The 18,923-nt window shown below is 39.7% G+C and overlaps 1 protein-coding gene and 1 long non-coding RNA gene across 2 annotated transcripts in view; one reads left to right on the top strand and one right to left on the bottom strand.

Moving 5' to 3' along the window:
- The first annotated feature begins 498 nt into the window (after window positions 1-498).
- On the top strand, window positions 499-10,722 carry LOC111652432 (uncharacterized). The gene is made up of 9 exons (XM_023402695.2): window positions 499-872; window positions 1,618-1,770; window positions 2,120-2,225; window positions 2,420-2,543; window positions 3,138-5,636; window positions 6,064-6,232; window positions 6,695-6,857; window positions 6,964-7,096; window positions 8,094-10,722. The coding sequence occupies exons 1-9, from the start codon at window positions 808-810 to the stop codon at window positions 8,258-8,260; spliced, it is 3,579 nt and encodes a 1,192-aa protein (XP_023258463.1). The 5' UTR covers window positions 499-807; the 3' UTR covers window positions 8,261-10,722.
- Window positions 10,723-13,415: 2,693 nt separating this feature from the next.
- The window catches only part of LOC111652425 (uncharacterized), a 29,200-nt gene continuing 23,692 nt past the window's right edge, over window positions 13,416-18,923 (bottom strand). Inside the window, exon 4 of the long non-coding RNA XR_002760593.2 lies at window positions 13,416-16,623. This is a non-coding gene — a long non-coding RNA (uncharacterized LOC111652425). The remainder of the gene's footprint in view (window positions 16,624-18,923) is intronic.

Raw genomic sequence — 18,923 nt, 5'->3', positions numbered from 1 at the left:
TCATCTGATTTTCTGTCACCACCCCTTACTACTGTACTAACTGTGTAGTTTTGAAGTGGCTTATTATCATGATCTTGTTACTCAAACATCATTTTTATACTAAATATGCAATGGCAAACCAAAATGCACTATTTATTGTGAGGTAATCTGTTTTGCTTATATTGGCAACACAACAAAACTAAACATAGCAGATGTTCATTTAGCACATAAAGTACTGAATATCTCTAATCATTTAATGCCAAAGTATGGCTCTCTTAAAAGCTACAACAGCGTGAGTGACTAAAACAAGCATAGTTTTTACGGTTTTAGTGAATGAAAGACGTACCAGAGTGATGCGGATACTGACTCTGACAAGCGTATCAATTAAAACTGCGCCTCCTTTTCAAGTAACCTGATTGGTGAAAATGAAATGACCGTCCAATCAGAGACGTTGGTGGGCGGGACGTCCATCTGCTTGCTGTAAACGAGGAGGAGTCGTGTGTTTGGAGGGAAGTTTAACCCAAACAGTCACGCAGTTTACGTGGATAAACAATTAGCGAATGTTTTTAGAGTTTGAAAACAATATGGCTCGAGGCAGAAGTAATAATTTTATAGTTAAGTGTCGGTTAGCTGTATAGAAAAATGAAGTTCGATGTGTTCGAGGAGTTAGTAGGTTTTGGCAGCTTCTCAGTCGCTATTAGCTAGGTAAGCTAACATTAGCCACGATTAAAAGTTACCGATAGCTCGCTGCACGGATTTAGGCTGTGGGCTAAACCGGAAAATGCCGATACACAGTTATAGATCATTTATAAACGGAGAGCTTTGAACATGGATCGAAAGACGAAGCGGCTGGAAAGTCAACTGTGCAAAGCTGTGAACGATGGAGAACCCAGGTGATGCTCTGCCCCCTCTCTCTTTGTTTTGCCCAGACATGTCTTCTGTTGAAAAAGAGGCGACGCCAGGATCGATAATTACACGATCATCTGCAATTCCAAATTATTTACAACATGCAAGTATTTAAGTAATTTAAGCCTTGACTCTAAAGTGTGTTCCTGTTGATCATCGTTGAAGCTGTAGTGTGTAGACTGACGCATTGTTTTGCAATGGTTCGGTACAGCTAAACACTGAGACTTGATAATAATAACCATACAGCATCAACCTGGTGAGGCCAGTAATTCCAGTGGTGCAGTGACTACAGGAGGTGCAGATATGTTAAACGATGATAGTAGTATATATATAGTAACAACACACAATTCTTTTCAGTTATTCATACTGGTGTCATTTACAATTATAAAGACAAACAGTAAAGTTAAAAGCTTTTTGAATTTCTGGTGCAACTGAAAACACACCAAAACTATATTATATGGAAAATGATTAAAATCCAGAGATCATGGTGAAGTTATAAACTATATAGAAACTGCTTTGTTAAAGGAGATCACAGTGACACAAACAGACCCTTAAAAATGCCAGCTACCATTCCTGACAGTCTCAAAAATACTAGATATTCAGTAAACTGCTATGTGCATATAGAATTATCGTGTTAATGATTCTGCTATTTTGGCCTGCAACATTTTATGGAACGCCACACCCTTGCTTGCAATACAGCAACAAAGAGTACTGTTTGCTTTTCCTTGGCAGATCTGTGCAGCTGCTTCTCTCACAAGGTGCACGTCCTGACTTTGTGGCTAGTAAAGGAGTGGCTGCCATACACTTGGCTGTTGGCAAAGAGACTGAGAAGAACACACGCTGCTTGAAAATGTTGCTGCAATATGGAGCGGACCCTAATATCAGGTATGGTTACAGAAAACTGAGATGAAAAGTCACTATGTCATTGATAATTTTCTTCTTCACAGTCTTCACTACTACAGAAACCACTTCTTTAAAATTACTTTTCCTTAGATCTGTTCAACAAATGCTGTATCTGTGAGTGTAAATAAAGGTCATACAGATTTTTGAGCAATCTTCCACACACACATCTGCATTATATATAAGCCTACAGTGGCGGCATTATGCTGTCTCCAGTATCATCTTCCATTAGGAAATATGTTCAAATATAGACACAAAAAACTAGTGAAATTCTCTGAGCATAATGATAACGTATTGTTTTGCAAAGTTGTATTTTTACTTGTATTTCTTCCAGGTCATCAGAGGGCCTGACTCCTCTGCATGTTGCTGCACTATGGGGATGTTATCAAAATCTGAAAATGCTCTTGATGAATGGAGGGGACCCAAACATTAAAGATAAGGTAAGAATTAATTTTAGTATCATAAATAATTTTACATAAGGGGCACTGCATGGGCTAAGTTTCAGGAGAAAGAAAATGAAAAAATTGGTTTAAAAAATAACTGGAAATTTGCTTGTTCTTGTGTCAATGATTACAAATTCTCCTAATGCCAGATTCAATTTGGTTTATGCCTGTTGTCTCCTTCATCCATGCAGGAAGGGAATACACCAGGGCAGCTTGCAGAGCAAGAGGAGAATAGAAAATGTGCCCTGCTCCTTCAGGAGTACCAGGCCAGCTCCGTGGACACAGAGGAGGACGACTTGCCTCAATTCCAATACTGTAAGATAGTCTTCTATAACGTTTTTTGTCCTTTCAGGGATTATTTAAGTCATTCATCCTTAAAAATCACACTTGTATACAACTTTTTATTGTCCAACTTGTATTATTTCTATAACTGGAAAACATACTTAAATCTTACTTAAGCTGTGGTGTTAGAAATTGTACCGGGATAAATTACAGTAATATTTATCAAGTCAGGTGTTTAATATTGTACTTGGTTGCCAGCAGATTGTCATATCATATTAATACCACTGTTATTTAATTGTTTTCAAACCACTGAAACTGCCAACTTGTTTAAATCCTCAGAATTTTTAACTTAAAACCTATGTGTAAGTACTAATTTTGGATGTTGTATGTATCTTAAATAATGTTGGGAACCAAGGCAGAAAATACTTTGTCAAAACCTTCCATGAGTAACTAATTTATTTCAAAACTTTTTCCAGTCAAATGAAAAAAAAAAAACACAAGGCTGATCATCTGCCAAACTGTTTGGCAGTGCATAAATATGAGATCAGATGTGTTGTAGTTATATTTTGGTAATTCTTCACTTTTGTAGGAACTCTATTAATTTATTTCCCCTTTTTTTCTTCACAGCTGTTTATTCAGACCAAATGGACATGTCCAGTTATCCTGATTCGGACTACAGCTTCAGTTCCCGCTCATCTATGATAAGTGACTTTGGCGAAGCTCCGTTGAGCAGCACACGGCGCTCATCATTTTTAAACTTGTCTGACATTAATGGGAGGCCAAGTTGCAGAGGAATATCATATAACAGACTTTGTAATATGGACACTAAGAGGCATCAGAGCCAGGACTGGAACAATTCCTCTGTACATTGGGCATCTGAAGGTCCATCCATATTATCAAGCACTCGCATGTCTGCAATGGGACTTGTAGCTCCAATGCCAGTTCTTAAGGAGGATGATTTATTTATTGATGATGGTGTGTTCACGTCAAAAGCAAATGAACATGCTGCTACTGCTGATGGCAGAATCTCTCCCTCTAGAAGAGACACACTTCCAGCATTTGCCTCCAGGCGAGCGAGCCGCAAGAGTGTGAGCTTCTGTGATGTAGATGAATATTTCCCTGTTTTTAGTCCTGAGTTTCCCAAGCAGCAGCCTGCTGTTGATGGCAGCCAGTGCACCAGCGACTTGTCCTTTGACCTTTCTGAGTACTCTGACTTCCTGCATTCAGAACGCATGGCCACTGTTTTACACAAGCAGGGCATTGACGTCACATCGCCGGACCACGTTTATGTTTTCTGCAGGGAGAGCAGCGCAAGCACAGAAGAGGACATGGAGAAAACAGTCATCAGTCGTTGTAATGTGGAAGAGAGTGATGATGAACAGGAGGGGGGAAATGTAAAAGAGATGCAGGTGAAGTTACCTGAACAGCCAGCACGTTCATGTGGGGGCAGCGGTAGCAGTGGGACCACTAGTAGTCATTACAGTAGCTGTGAGAGTGACCATTACACCAGTGCTCTGGATGCTTCCTTACACCCCAGACAGGTTTTACAAAAGGAGGGTTCTTTTGGGGCTAAGTCTGACAAAAACTTTGAGATTTCTACTGACTCTGTTTCTGAATTGACAAGGCGAGATGGAAATCTCACACCTGTTCAACCCCAGATAGGTTCAAAATTTGAAACTATAGAGCATTTACCAGGTATCCTTGATAAACTGACCTTGGATGAAATAAAACACTCAAACAATGATGCATTTGCTTGTAGTGGAGCTGTTGTGGATACTACAAGCAAAGATGATGATGACAAGTTGGCTACAAAACTAACATCACACACCAAATCTGACGATGCAGGTGAGGTATTAGAGGAAATAGCTGACCTTCCATTCACACCCAGTCCATATGTAACTGGCAGGACTCGCTCAAGGTTGAGTCGTTGCTCCCTGAGAACAAGCAGAACGCCTGACAGCCTCCTTGCCACGTCTTCTCTGTTTGAGGAGACCCTACCTACACCAGTTCGAACACGCCGCCAGACACCCAGGTCTCAGAGAAGTGAAGACTATTACAGTTCACCACATGCACCTAATTATACATCATCCTATTCAGGGAGCAGCGCAGGAGGAGACTCAGTGCCTGCAGATTGCCAAGGCACACAGTCCAGCACCCTGAGAGCTGGTTCAAGTGTAAGCAATAGCCAAGCAGATACCTTCATCCTCTCCAACAGCGTAACCGGCAGTGAGACTGAATCACAGACTTTATCTGATACAGTTGTATTGGAGAAAAACGAGGACTATTCAATGGATGCTTATGAAAGAAACCTTGCAGAGATAGTACTTGCTATGCAAGGCCAAGAGAGGGATCTTGATGAAGGTAGGGATTTTATGACAGATGATCTGACAAGTACAGATGAGGCAACAACAAAGGGAGATGTAATTGATGCCCCTGTTGAGGACAGAGTGGACAGCTTAAAAAACGAGGAAGTCTGGATCACTGAGGAATGTAGCTCTCAGCCAGACTCTGTGTCATCTTCATCCAGCTCCAGCTATTTTTCCCCAAGGAGGTCCAGGGAAGACTCTGACCTTCCGTGCACCCCAGGCACAGGATGCACACCCAGGTACAGCATGAGCAGGCTGTCGAGCTGCCGCCGGCCACAGCACCTGGCTAACCTGTCTTACACACCTGGAGGGCGTCCGCTCATTCAGGATCTGGACGAACCAGTGGAGTACCTCTACACTGACACAGAACAGGGCCACAAGTTGATTGAGATCCATGTCCCGCCTACAGCTAACAGCTCACTCAGCTCCAGCATGAGCACCGCCAGCAGTGAGGACACCATCCTTTATGACTGGCACTCCATGCAGACTGACATGATGAGCAACAGAGGCAAGGAGAACCAGAAGCCCCAGATGTTATTACAGAAAGAGAAACATGATGAGGGTGAGGGCAGTTTGTTGCCAGAGACAAAAGGGATAACTGACAAGGAGCTGAGATTGAGGTTAGTGGAGCTGGGGGAGAGTCCAGGTCCTATCAGCAGCCGCACCAGGCCCACCTACATGCGAAGGCTGTGGCGCCTGTTGCAGGAGTCAAACTCACAATCACCGCATCACCAGAAGCAAATAGACCAGCCGCAATCAGGTGACAATCATACTCTTTATTTAAAGTTCTTAATTACTGTTTACCAACCATTACTTGATTACCATTTACCAACTTTGGCTGTATTATTCCTGAATTTGTGGTTTGGGTTGTGAGCAGTTTTTTGGTGAGATGAGGAGTGTGTGAGAAGATAAACATAATATGTTTCTATTTAACTAAATGTTAGTCCCGAAGTAGTGAAATATGTACCATGAAAAATACTTTTAGAAAGAAGTAAATTAAAATGGAAAATTAAACACATTATGTGTATTAAAACTGTTTGGGGGATTCAGTCGCTTTGTGGTTAGATTAGATTAGAGCCGCTGAATGAATGAGGCATATTTATACACTTCATATCATTAGCTTATCATCACTGTCACTTAAACAGCCGTTTTCATTTGTTCTTTTTTTTTTTTTTTAATTCCTGCAGATTTAGGTTACAGTGCAGAATTGCGTCAGGCCCTGCAGACCTTCAAGCTGCCTGATTGTCAGGCAGACGAGCAGGCCTTGTGCCAGCAGTTTGACCAACCAGATCAAAACAGGAAGTGGAGGGAGGGCATCATCAAGTCCAGCTTCAACTACCTTCTGCTCGACCCCAGGTCTGCTGTCTCTCATCTTACTTTGGTGTTGTCCTTTGCTTTCTTGTTGCCAGCCCTATTTTGCATGAAAATGATTTCTACAATCCACTGTTTGTATCTAGAAGGGGACGCTATGAATATTGGAGTGAGTGAGAAGCAATCATTAGACCTATTTCATTTAGACAATGAAGTACCAGTCATGTTGATTTGTCATTGAATTCCTTGGGACTTCACCACGAGGATCAAAACACTGAAACAAACAAGCAAAATACTAGCTGAATTGGCAACAGTGTCTCAGCAGCGACATGTGTTTTAACACACTTCTACAGATTAGGCTACCAAACTAAAACTGATCTAGCAAAACCGGTTAATTGGCTGATTTTATTGATTTTTGAGCTTGAGTTTTAACTACCCATAGCCCTGTAATATTGAACTATAATTGAAGACATAATTAAACGGCTCTTTGTCTTTCTTCTCTGTCAGAGTGACGAAAAACCTCCCATTCCGTAGTCACACCATGACTCCACAGGAGTGTTTCCAGACATTTATCCACTCTGTATTTTATGTGGGCAAAGGAAAACGCTCCCGTCCCTACAGTCACCTGTATGAAGCTTTAGAGTACTACAGAGGCGACAAAACCTCCAAGGTAGGGCAGCATACACCGATCAGTCTTATTTAATTAAAATGAATTTAAAATGAATGAGATATAAAATATTTAGATAAAACATTGACCTTTTTCTTCTGTGTGACAGAAATTGTGCCCCAAAGTGCAGCACATCCTTAATGTGTGGAACGCCGGGCAGGGCGTCATCTCTCTGCACTGCTTCCAGAACGTCATTCCAGTGGAGGCTTACACAAGAGAGGCCTGCATGGTGGAGGCCATGGGTGAGTACAAGCAGGGTGAAACTCATCACCAGTTATCTCTATGAAGTGGCAAACGTTGATATAATCCACTGGGGAACGTCTCAGCTGCTGTTTGTCAGGCTCTTAAATCACCCTGTCAAAGCTTATTTTATTATAATTTTCAGATAATTATTGCTCACATATTAAATATATAATATGACATAAGTAGAGGGACTTAATGACTGGCTGTCAAAAGAGGCTGTATCTCTAAACTTAATTCTACCTTAATCTATCTCAGTTGAAAAATTATTGGAGCAATTAAATAAAGAAGATGCAGGAGACCGATGTGGTTGTTAGGAGCAACATAAGGGACGTCTAAAGGAGACAAAGTGGGGTCATTACAGAATTTTTATTGGTTAAATCCATGTGTGACAGTCTACTCAAACAACAGGTAGCTTTTGTTATTGATACTTTGGGCCATAATCAGGAAAGCATGCTTGGTTTGTTGCTTGTCTATTGTCATAAATGCAGTCATTAGAATGATCAAAAAGTTGACATATGCAACACATTATCTTATATCTGATTGACAGTCTGTGTTAAGCATGTTCTTGAAATGTGATTTTACATATCACGTGACATATATAGCTCTATTTGTCTTGTTTTGTTTTTGAAATGTGCAAGTTCTGACTGTTGCTAAAATCACAATTTCAGTGTCCCTTTTCACTGTTTTTAGGACACATAAGCACATGCAATCTGATTAATACACTAGGCAGCTTATTTTATTAAGCTTATAAGATGTTAATTTTGATAACCTACAGTTTCAGTCTACCAGCATTTTGATAATGTACCATGTTAGGCATTGCTGTTATCTTTTCCAGAGAAGTTTCATGATGACTATACTTATTGTACTAGTGGAGTGTTTTTTCATGTTTGTGATGAGGTGAGCCACAAATAAACACAATTGAAAAAACAAACACAGACAACGTTGTTCTTGTTCCAGCCTTTCATTAACCAACTTACTTCTCCAATCACTTTCCAGGTTTGAAGATGCTCACTAATCAGAAGCGAGGGGATTTCTATGGCGTGGTGTCCAATTGGCAGATGAGGCAAAAACGGGAGCTGGGCATCCATCTGCTCTACCGGGCCATGCAGATCTTCCTGGCTGAGGGTGAGAGACAGCTCAGACCAGCAGATATCAGACAGTAGCGACCCCCACTGGAAAGAGGTTTGAATAGCAGCAAACGACCAATGCACAGAAGGGGAAATATCACTTGTTCAAATTATAAAGCAGCTCTTGGTTGAACAATGTTGCACTCAAAGGTGGGGTGAGGTAATTGTCTTTCTGCTACAAATGAACTCTGATCACTCCCAACCTCAGCAAAGTACATTTTGTCACACATGTGACATCCTTTGTAATATTAGCATCTTTTGAACTCTGTAGTGAAGATCATCTTGCTTGTTTGGGTCCTTTTAAAATCTGTGCTTTTAGTAAATGTGTCACTCAGGGTGGCAGTTGGTCATTAAAAGTGCTGAAAATGTCTCAAATGTCTAAGCATTAAATTGAACTTGTTCATATCTGTAGACATCCTGTAAATGTCAAAGCTGCCTGATTTCTGTTCTGCACTAATTTCATTTTGTATGTATATGTGGATTGGAGATGCATTTTCTCAGATGACACAACAAGTAATGATTCCACAAAAAACTTAAGATGGAGCATTATAATTGCGCATAAAGCAGGTCTTTATGAGTCATGACTAACAAAGACAACAAAGTTGTTTTCCAAAAACATTTTTCTCAGTGGGACGCTTTAATTCTCAACTGCTGTAGTAATAATTACTTTTTCAGATTGATCCACAACCAAATTCAAATATCTTAGGCAGTATAATCAAAGTAACTGGTGCAATGTTACACATAAAAAAGTCAAAACATAATGTCTGAAAATATTTTCCAAAGAGGCTGGGTGAGAGGTATTTACAAAGGAGGCCTGGTAGCTAATCACATTACTTTTGTAGTGTTATAAAGGCCAGTTATTGGTCCTTAGTATGATAGGTTTCATGAATGAAACAACAATGAAGTGTAGAGTTTTAGAAACTTAATGTTTGTTTAAAAGAAATATAATTTGTTTACATGCCTGGATTTCCATTTCATTTACTGTGCCATTTTGTTATTGTTAAAAAATGTATAGCAGGGAAGTCGATGATGTGATAATGTCCAACAGTAATTAGTGTTTGCATGTGTACAGTTTTTAGACATGTTTTGTAGAAACAGGACAGTAGAGTTTGTCAGTAGTACATAAGTGCTTAAAATGTTAATATGTTCAAGTTAGTGGCAGTACTAGTTTGTGATATTTCACATGCTGTGACCAGTGTAGGATATTCACACTGGGGTTGCAGATGTCACAATCTTTTTTGTTGACCGTTCAAATCAAATCAGATTTGTCCATGAAAGTTACATCCAATTTTAACCAATTCATTCAAAACCATTCATTGTATCCTCAGGGTAAAACACATGGCCACTTAAAGGGAAGCTGCACAAAAGGCTTTAAGATTAGCCATTTCAAGCAGAAATTTGTATTTATAAATATATATTTTTTTACATTCTCACCTCCCAGGTTGGCATGAGACCATCATAGAGAGGAGTAAAACCTGATCTTTTGAATTAACTAATGAAAATAATTGATTGGAGATAATTATCTCTATTAATTAAACTTCAAAGCCATTTTTATAGTATACTTATTAAGTGCGTAGACAACTTTTTTCAGATTTTCATAGTTATAAAGCCTCTTCATTGTGATCTGTGTGCATCTATAACTTGTATAAACGATACATGTCATTTCTGGATTAATTAAATGCAATGCTCTTTTTTCATTATGATCATTTACTTTTGCTGTTGCTATGTTTTCCCCCCTTACTTGCAGTCATGTGAAAAAAAATACAGAGGACATAAACCTGAACTGGATGTCTCTTTGGCCTTTTAATGTTCTGTTCCTTGATGTCCCTCTAGTGGACAAAGGAGGTCATTAACTTTTCTCCCAAGTCTAGAAGTAGTAATCAGTATAAAGCTTCTAATCACTATAATCAATTAAAATTAGTGTTTGGTGTCAGTGCTGGGAGCAGTTATTTCATGGAAACCTATAGATTCTTTGTATGTTTAACACCCCTATTTAACAGGAATGTTGATGTAATTTATTTTCACAAGTTTAGGTTTATTTTGATGTTTACCATTTTGCCAACAAGGGCTTCAGTTGCCTCAATCCTACAAAAAAAAAAAAAAAAACATTTTACGTGTTAATACTGTGCTTGTAATTGCTTTGCAAGAACAAGTTTCTCTTCTTGTTCAAAGATGCACATCTAATTTAGGCATGATGGCATCCAGTTACTGTTATCATGACTCATTCAGTTTCATAGAGCTTTAGCTTCTTGGTAATGGTTAGCCGATATTTTTTTACAAACATAATTGTGGTTTATACCGTAAACAACATAAATGTCCTTGTGCGTGTCTTATGTCAGCACTGAGCCTCTGTGACTTAACTGACATTAAATTACCTCACTGAGCAAAGCTAGATATCTCATCTGTATAATTGGTTTTTCATGCACAAATGTCACAATATGTACTCTTTTAAGATAACTGTCCTGAAAATGTACAGAATAAATATTGGTGATACTGTACATTTAATGTAATGCAGGGCTGTTTTGAAAGCATAAAAATTACAGTTATGACCGTTATGTGGCTGAAACTAAAAGACCATGTGAAAAAAAGGGGGTTTTCCAGTTTCACCAATAATGTTCTTCTTTTTTGCTGGTCAAGCAGTAGCAGCACTCTTCACTTCACAATACTGTTTGGGTACTTTCCTGCAGACTTTTTCCAAGGTAGAACAGCATATCTCACAAACAAGCTTCATACTCAAACAGCAGTCAGTTATCTATTGGTGTTTTAGCAGCACACTTTTAGCATTTACTGTCTTGTTTTAATTACTTGTAATTGTCTCATTCAGTGGAAAAAAACAAAACAATGAGCTTAGCAGAAACACACACACACACACACACTTACACAAAAGGGGACAAAGTGCAGACTTTGCAAAATATATTCTGCTCATTAAAAATACAAAGAATTAAAACCTAATTTAGTGAAATTACAAGATGTCTAAAATTGTATTTTACCAAATGTGTTCTGAATTAAGCATGCTGGATAAGCAGCTGGTTTTAACTTGTTTTGGAGTAAAACTATTTTATATTAATTTTACACTAACATTACATCCCTCCTCTTACATTTGAATTGAAATAAAAATTTTATGCAAAATAAAATGATGGAGAATTGGAATGTCCTTTCATAGTAGCCCTGGTTAAACTGAGCTCTGTGTGAATTCCGACAGTGTGAACAGGCAAGATTAAGAGTGAGAAAGTCAGCTTCTTGTAAAGGTTATCATCATGTGCTGCAAGTTGTTTTGATTTGAACTGTGCTGACTGTTCAAACGGCTTGTTGGGGCTGTGCGCGTGCATTTATGTTATAACTGTACTGTTGTTTTTATGTTGTGTGTGAGAATTGGTGACTAATCTGTTGAATCAAAAACACATTTCTATAGAGTGTACATATTTCCTGCAGAAAAAAATATCTAAGACAACTTTCAGTAATTATTTTAGTAATTTACAGTATATTTATATAGGCCTATTACTTTATCCCCCAGTTATGTTAAAACATTGTGAGTGTAAAGAATATTTGTAAATAGCATACAAGACAACAAATACTTCAGTAAAATTTGAATGGTTGTTCTAATATTATTGAAATCTTGTATGATTCAAAAGCACAAACCAAAGATGAGAGATGTTTAAATAAAGTAGCTAATAATTAGTAGTAATACTAAATGTTTGCTGTATTTAAATATGCATCACATCAGTGGTGTGATGCTTTAATCAATAGGAAAAATCTAATGCAGATAGGTTTACTCTTCTGAATGTGTAAAGGAAAGGGCCATGACTGTAATCACTTTCACATCTCCTCTAACCAAAGAAGAACGATCAAATGAAAAAATACCTACCATATCACTGAGGGCAGAACTTGTGGCAATTTATTCGATAAACTACACCAGATCAAATGGCATACGGTATTATAACAATCAGGAATACACAGTAAAGTTGTAGAGTTTCATGGTTCTTTAATGTTTTGTCCTACAGAAAAACATATAAAACATGAATGAAAAGCAGGTACATATTTTAACACATAATATAAATAGCTTTGTTCCACACCACATTCAAGATATTCAAGTTCTTGTTCCACCAAACTGATTTCAACAGTAATTAAACCAATTTAATATATTTACATCTACATCTTTTGGTGGTCTACCTTGTGGTGAAAAAAATACATAATTTTAATGACTAAATCCTTTTTATTCCAAAAAGGTCAATCATTTTAGCATGCATCTGTTCATAATTCAACACATTTTTTTTTTTCATGTATTATTTACAACAACTAAATCATTTATCAAACCTTAGATGCAAGGCGAGCCATACATTCTTGGTATATTTTTCTTTAAAGGTCATTTTTTTTCCCTAACTATCTCTTGCATCTTTATTCTTCTTCCTCCTGCTGCTGTAGCCAGACTCGGACCCCTCCGCCCCAGCTGGCGTGATCGAGATGCAATCTGAACTGCCTGTCAATTCACACCGCCAGTGTGCGCCTGTGTTTGGTGGGAGGCGAAGGGGTTGGGGTTGGGGGTGGGTGTGTGCTGGCGGAGAAATAAATAATGCCATCATCAGCATATCGTGATGCTATTCCTTGTGACGGTTGGATGAAATCTGGGACACAGTTGCATTCATCGTTCAGTGAGCTCTTCCACACAGTTAAACCCACCGACAGCAATGAATGTTGATTGTGACCTTTGCTGTGGTTTGGAAGCTGGAAGTAGTTTTTTACTTGTTTGTTTTGTGGAGGAGGGACGCAGCGCTCTTCATGTGATTGGTCAAGGAGTCATTTGCCATGCCTGTGTGCAGGTTTCTGCACGTGTCTGACTTCTTTTCTCTTCTTTTCTGAGACGCAGAGTGACAAAGCCTGGCCACAGGGTACAATCAACGGTCGATGGTTTTTTCAATTTAGCTCAAACTCACCGACAGCGTTGAATGTTCACTGGGGCGAGCACAGACCTGATGGTGACCAGAGATGACAGTCTGCTTAAAGATGCAGAGGCAGTGAGTCTTAAGTGTGGGCGGAGAGGCTTCTAACTCTCTCCCTTCATGCTAAATCCCCCTTTTTTCATTCTCTGAGCACGGAGCACACTAAAAGAATCATGAGTGTTTTACCATGCTCTCCATTTTGGCACATCTACATCTATATCTATAGACTTAAAGAAGGGAACAATAATACCATATCTATTTGTACTGGAGGTCTTTCATTCAGCTTTAAACATGAACAAAACCTGCTGCTACATATACATGCATACATCACACTGCTTTTTCCCTACATTCTTTGCACCAAGTGTCGGCCATTTACACACTGTACCTGAGGATAAGAGACAGAAAAGCATTTATATCAAGGAACAAACATGATAAGATATACATCAAATGCAATTAATTATTAAACTGCCGCCTCCTCTGCTCTCCACTACCGCAGCTAAAAAGTAGCAGAGCTGGCTGTGCCCTACTTCTTCTTAAATCCTGGCAAAGGCAACATTTGATTGTCGCCAAATGACACACGGTCATTATGACACTAAAGACATTCTTAATGTATGGGAACAAATTTTATTTCACTATAAGTAACAGTTAGAAGAGGGAAGTCATCTTGAAACTCATGACTCATAGTGGGTTTTAGTAAACACAAGCACCTGGGCGGAGGCTGCAGCCAGTCATCATAGGCTGTATTGAAGCATCGTGGTGCAGCCTCTAGAGAGACACTAGCATGCCTTGAGGGCTTCATGCAAGGTGGAAGCTGAGGAAGACACTGGGTATGAAACCGTCAACTCACCCAGATCAATAGCATCTGTTGTTTTCACTATGATGTGTCACTGTGGCTGAAGACTGGGTGTTTTTCTATGGTTTTCTTCTCGCGCTAATACCAGTAAAGAAACTGTCCAGCAGCTTGCATGAAAGATTTTATTACGCAGTGTTTAATCAGAGCTGCTCATCATGGAAAAAAAAAAAAAAAGTGCAGAGTTTGTGAGAAGCACAAAAATAAAATGCCACAGAGCTGCTGTAGCATTAGATACGATGTGACAAAGCTGTGGCAGTGAGTCAAGATGTGGTCAGATGATAAATATGGTGTTGGGACACTTTTACTGGACAGGATAAGGACTGACTAAGACGATGTGGTGGATATCTCATCTACCGCCTAATACTTTTTTCACACAGAAAACAGAGTTAAAATAACACTGTGTCCAGTCTTTACTATAAAGGAGCAACACACTAAGTAGTAATAATTGAAGATTTTTTAAAAGTTTTCTACCACAAGCCTGACAGCAGAGAATGTGCCGCCTCTCTTCTCTCCTTTAGATCACAAGAGCTGTTTCTGCTGTCATTTCCTGTGCATCTCAGTTAATGTATTCTTCTGAAAAGCTTGTCAGTTGTGAGCAAAAACTACATCATAACTAAAAATACTTCAACCAAGTAAAAAAAAAGAAAAGAAAAGAAAAACAGTTTGTTTGCTGCTGATACGTCTCGCAAGCTCAGACCAAAAAGCACAGTCCTTGCTGCGAGGGACACCGCTAACTCAGCCTCTCTATACTCTCCCGAACCGTGATTTGAGTGACAGTGTTGGAATTGACAGAAGTGGATGAGAAGGAATGCTGCTTTATAAGGTCTTCTCTGGCCGCAGGACGAGGGTGACAGTAGGAAGAAAGATCCAGGACACGCAACTAGAGAGAGCAGGGCCCTGAGCTGACAATGTTGCCCTAATCTGAATGACAAGGTCTGCACATCAGCCCTCAAACCAGACTGGGGTGGGTGGAGGGGGTGAGAGAGCTTGGGGGGAGAGAGGAGGAAGAAAGGGGAGAGCAAGAGGAATAAGAAGGGAGGAGGGAGAGGGCAGACAAGGGTGTCCTTCCTTCAAACATGCTGGCCTTAATGGCACGGACAGCTCTGACATTTAACCACTGAATCATTTTTAGATAAGTGGATGTGGTGGGGAGAGATGTGACTTGTAAAAATTTCAGGAGGCGTTTTTCAAGCTAAATATAAAAAGCTTTGAAAAAGACAAGAACAAAACCTCAGCCAGGGAATAATGTTGATCACAGAACATGGTTGATCTTCCTAATGAGTGAAACAACTTCAATTCAAGGACAAGAGTAGATTACAGAGAGGAGAAGAAGTTGGTGACTTTAAGAGGCAGTGAATTGCTGGATCCATGCAGAAGTGAACTGAAAGCCCTTATTTCATAACTCCTGCAACTCTTAAGCAACAACATAACCCACAGTTGGTTCAGAGAAGCTACTCGGTGGCCAACACTAGGAGACCACAAGTGTAGCGGTCATCTCCCAAATGGGAATTAGTATGAATGTGATACAGGATACCACAGATAAAGGCCACACATGCTGAGCAGCATGTGAATGACAGAAAGCTATAAAATCTAAAAATGTCAAAGCTGCTCTGAGGAGCGCTAACAACAGAAAACTAGCAGAACAAGTTTGCGTAACAGATACTGTCAAAGTTTCACAATTAGTGCTGAGGACCCTGTCATAACACCATCGTAATTCCAGAAAGACATCATACAGGAGGTGATCGAGTTACTCCAAAATAAAAGAACCATCTGCACTTGATATCACAGTAGCGTGTGAAAGTGCTGATCTTTTTTTTTTAATGTCAAATGTCCTTTCATCGCCTGAGGTAAAGGAGGAATGTTGGGCTTAAAAAATGTGGCGTAAGAGCATTTTTTCTCATCTGTGAAACAAGGTTTGTTTCATAAAATAATAACTGAAAAAGAAAAAAGATTAAAAAAAAAAAAAAAACCTTAAATGTGGTTATAAAACTCACTACATATAATATCCACATCCTCTTTTGTTTTTCAGATTTAAAGTTCTTTAAAAGCAAAAAAGTTTTTAATGCACTTTATATGGGAAAAGCTGGGTAGTCACAATTCAAATTTTAAGTGACACAAATGTCAAACATTTAGTATTTTAATCAATGCCAAAAACATCTGCTTGATGTCAAGAGTTAAAATATTTTGTGACACTGAAGCTATTCAGATCAGAAAAAGAAATTTCAGCAGACAGTTTGTGTTCAGGCTTTAAAATGTGGTTTGCATAAACACACACACGCACACACACACACACCTCACAGTGGAAACCCCAGTTTCTGTCTTTCTCCCACCTTCAGTCGCTCGCTCTGTCTCTCAGGAGGGGGAGGACATTCCTGGCGCGGGTGCTGTGAGTTGTTGCTCTCTGCCTGCAGGTACAGACCAGCCTCCTCTGTCTGCCTGTCTGCAGATATCATACCGCAACGTGATCTGTTTAGCTGCCTGACTTAATGCTCACCTGCTCGCGCGCCTCCGGCTCTGTGTTTCTGTGTGTGTGTGTTTGTGTGAGTGTGTGTGTTGACTTCTTCCGTCGCCTCACAGCTGGAATGGCGTCTCCCACTTTATCAGCTGCCCTGCGATTACAGACACATACACACAGAATGATAGAATTTAGACTTTTACCACAATGGCCAGATATTTACAAATTTAAACACAATCAATCTTCTAGCAAACAATATGCAGTCAACAAGAAAATACACAGACACACACACACATACACGCGCTGACAAGCTGGATTAGAAAAAAATGGGGATGATTACAGTACTTGCCAGAATTTATCAAAACTAGCAATACTTGTTTCACACATTTAATTTCTATATGTTTCAATCTGTACAGGGTCTTTACATCTCAAAAAGTAGAGGAAAGGGTTGAATTCCCTCCCGATGCTGAAACCGGGTTCCCTCCTCCTGTGTTATTTTTCGTTATTTCATCCTTAGGTTGGTTGTCAGAGCACTGACAGATACAGGCTGACGTCTACAACCATGCTCACGCAAACACACACAGACACACTTGAGGAGGGGTCTGAGTCCAGCTGGAGGTGGTCTCCTGCCAAACCTGCAGGCAGGCTGCCTGTATTCATAATCATCACACACACGCTGATTGGAACTGACAGGACACACACACACACACACACACACACACACACACACACAGCTGAGAGAAAATATCTACTAGTGGGTAAATCAATATTTCAAGGGCAACCTGCTATCCTAAAAATTTTATAACAAGAAACTATTTTGCTGCTGCTGGTGCATTATTCTGTCTTTGACTTCCTTTTCTTTCTGCTAATTCATCTACTATCACACTGTGCATTTAGACAAAAAAAAATGGGATGGCGGTTGTGAAAACAGAAATAGAGGTGGATGTGTAGGAAAGACAACCACAATTGATGTAGACTAGCAGCAGTGAGTAATGTCATGAGAGAGGAGCAGAGTGGGGAGAAAAAGCGAGAAGTGAATAATAGCCAATAGGCTGGGAGAGCGACAGGAGTGAGAGAGATGGAGGAAGAGTGCCTCTCTCTCACACAAACACACACACACACACACACACACACACACACACATATACACAAAGCAGAGAGAGACTCCGCAGGGCGCCAAATAATAACCTTCCTTGTCATTATCATCGCCTAGCCAAACCGCTCTCCACTCCTCCTCCACCTCCTTCCGTCCTCAACACAATCATTGCCCTATCGTTTACAGTGTGCTGCTAAATGGGAACATCAATAGACACATCCATTAGCAGTGCGAGTCCTTTCGTCTCTGATTCTCAAGTGCTTTAATAGCCGGCACACACACAGGCGCTCTCATGCTGCACTTCGGCCGACTGTTAACCAAGCTAGCCCCGCGCAGGCACAGCCAAACTGATGGAGTGTGTCATTACAGCTGGTTAGTAGCACGGTCGCTGTGAGGGTGGCGCCATCACTTAACCTGGAGCTGCAAACCAAGATGATGGGGCTGCTTTCTGATTTAAGTAGCTTTACCTACAAGCAGCAATATCCTCCTTTCATTTATATATTTTACCCATGTCTTTGCTGCTATAAACAACCCTGCTGTCAATTTTTGTGATGTAATCTTTATGCATTACCAATTTATCACAAAATCTGTTTCACTGCAGTCTTTCCTTTGCAGCAATCACTACTCATGATAACTACCAAGTTTCTCTTCTATTTATTGCAAACAAACTGCTGTGTCTTTAGGGAAAAAATATTCTTTGGGAAAGACCTGCCAGACATCGGGCATTCAAATCTCAAATGTGCATAGGATGAAATACTACTGTGTTGTCCATGAGTGATAGTAGTCAAACATTAGCATTTATTTGAAAGGTCACGGGAAATGTTAGACCACATTTAAATGACTCTATCACTGACATCAGACCAAAGTCTTACGTCAAAGAGTAGTACAATTGCATTTTTGCATGCCTCAGTGTGATAAGCTGGTAATATACTGGACAGAGCGATGGATATTAATTATGTCTTTTGTTTATTTATGAGTTGTTGTGTTCAAAACATACCATAGAACACACAAACACAAAGAGTTTATGAATGTAATTTGCAAAGGCCCACAAATAAAAACTAATCAATACAAAAAGGCCAATCTTATTTTTGGACTGCATTAATACCTTGTTAACCTCAATCTGAACTATAGCCACTGTAACTCTAGATGCAAATTAACATGGGCGGCTGTTTGACAGTTTAATGAACATCAAAATAAGCCCAACCCGAACCCATCCAAAAGAGTGGCAGAATGAGAAAAAGATAAGGAGGGACAAGAAGGGCAAATGCAGCACTTCAGAGGGAGGGCTTCCCACAATGCCGCCTCACACACTGTAATTTCAGCACACATGGTTTTTTTTTGTTTTTTTTTTTGGAGGG

This window comes from Seriola lalandi, unplaced genomic scaffold (assembly GCF_002814215.2).
Source record: "Seriola lalandi dorsalis isolate HSWRI2012SDOR001 ecotype SW California unplaced genomic scaffold, Sedor1 jcf7180002053979, whole genome shotgun sequence".
Lineage (NCBI taxonomy): Eukaryota > Metazoa > Chordata > Actinopteri > Carangiformes > Carangidae > Seriola > Seriola lalandi.
This window is presented reverse-complemented; position numbering and strand designations above follow the sequence as displayed.

Bases quoted from the DNA above. Each gene is read 5' to 3' on its own strand.
- LOC111652432 (XM_023402695.2), top strand. From the start codon at position 808: ATGGATCGAAAGACGAAGCGGCTGGAAAGTCAACTGTGCAAAGCTGTG. The intron at 5,637-6,063 runs GTGACAATCATA...TAATTCCTGCAG, and splicing joins AATAGACCAGCCGCAATCAG to ATTTAGGTTACAGTGCAGAA. The intron at 6,233-6,694 runs GTCTGCTGTCTC...CTTCTCTGTCAG, and splicing joins TACCTTCTGCTCGACCCCAG to AGTGACGAAAAACCTCCCAT.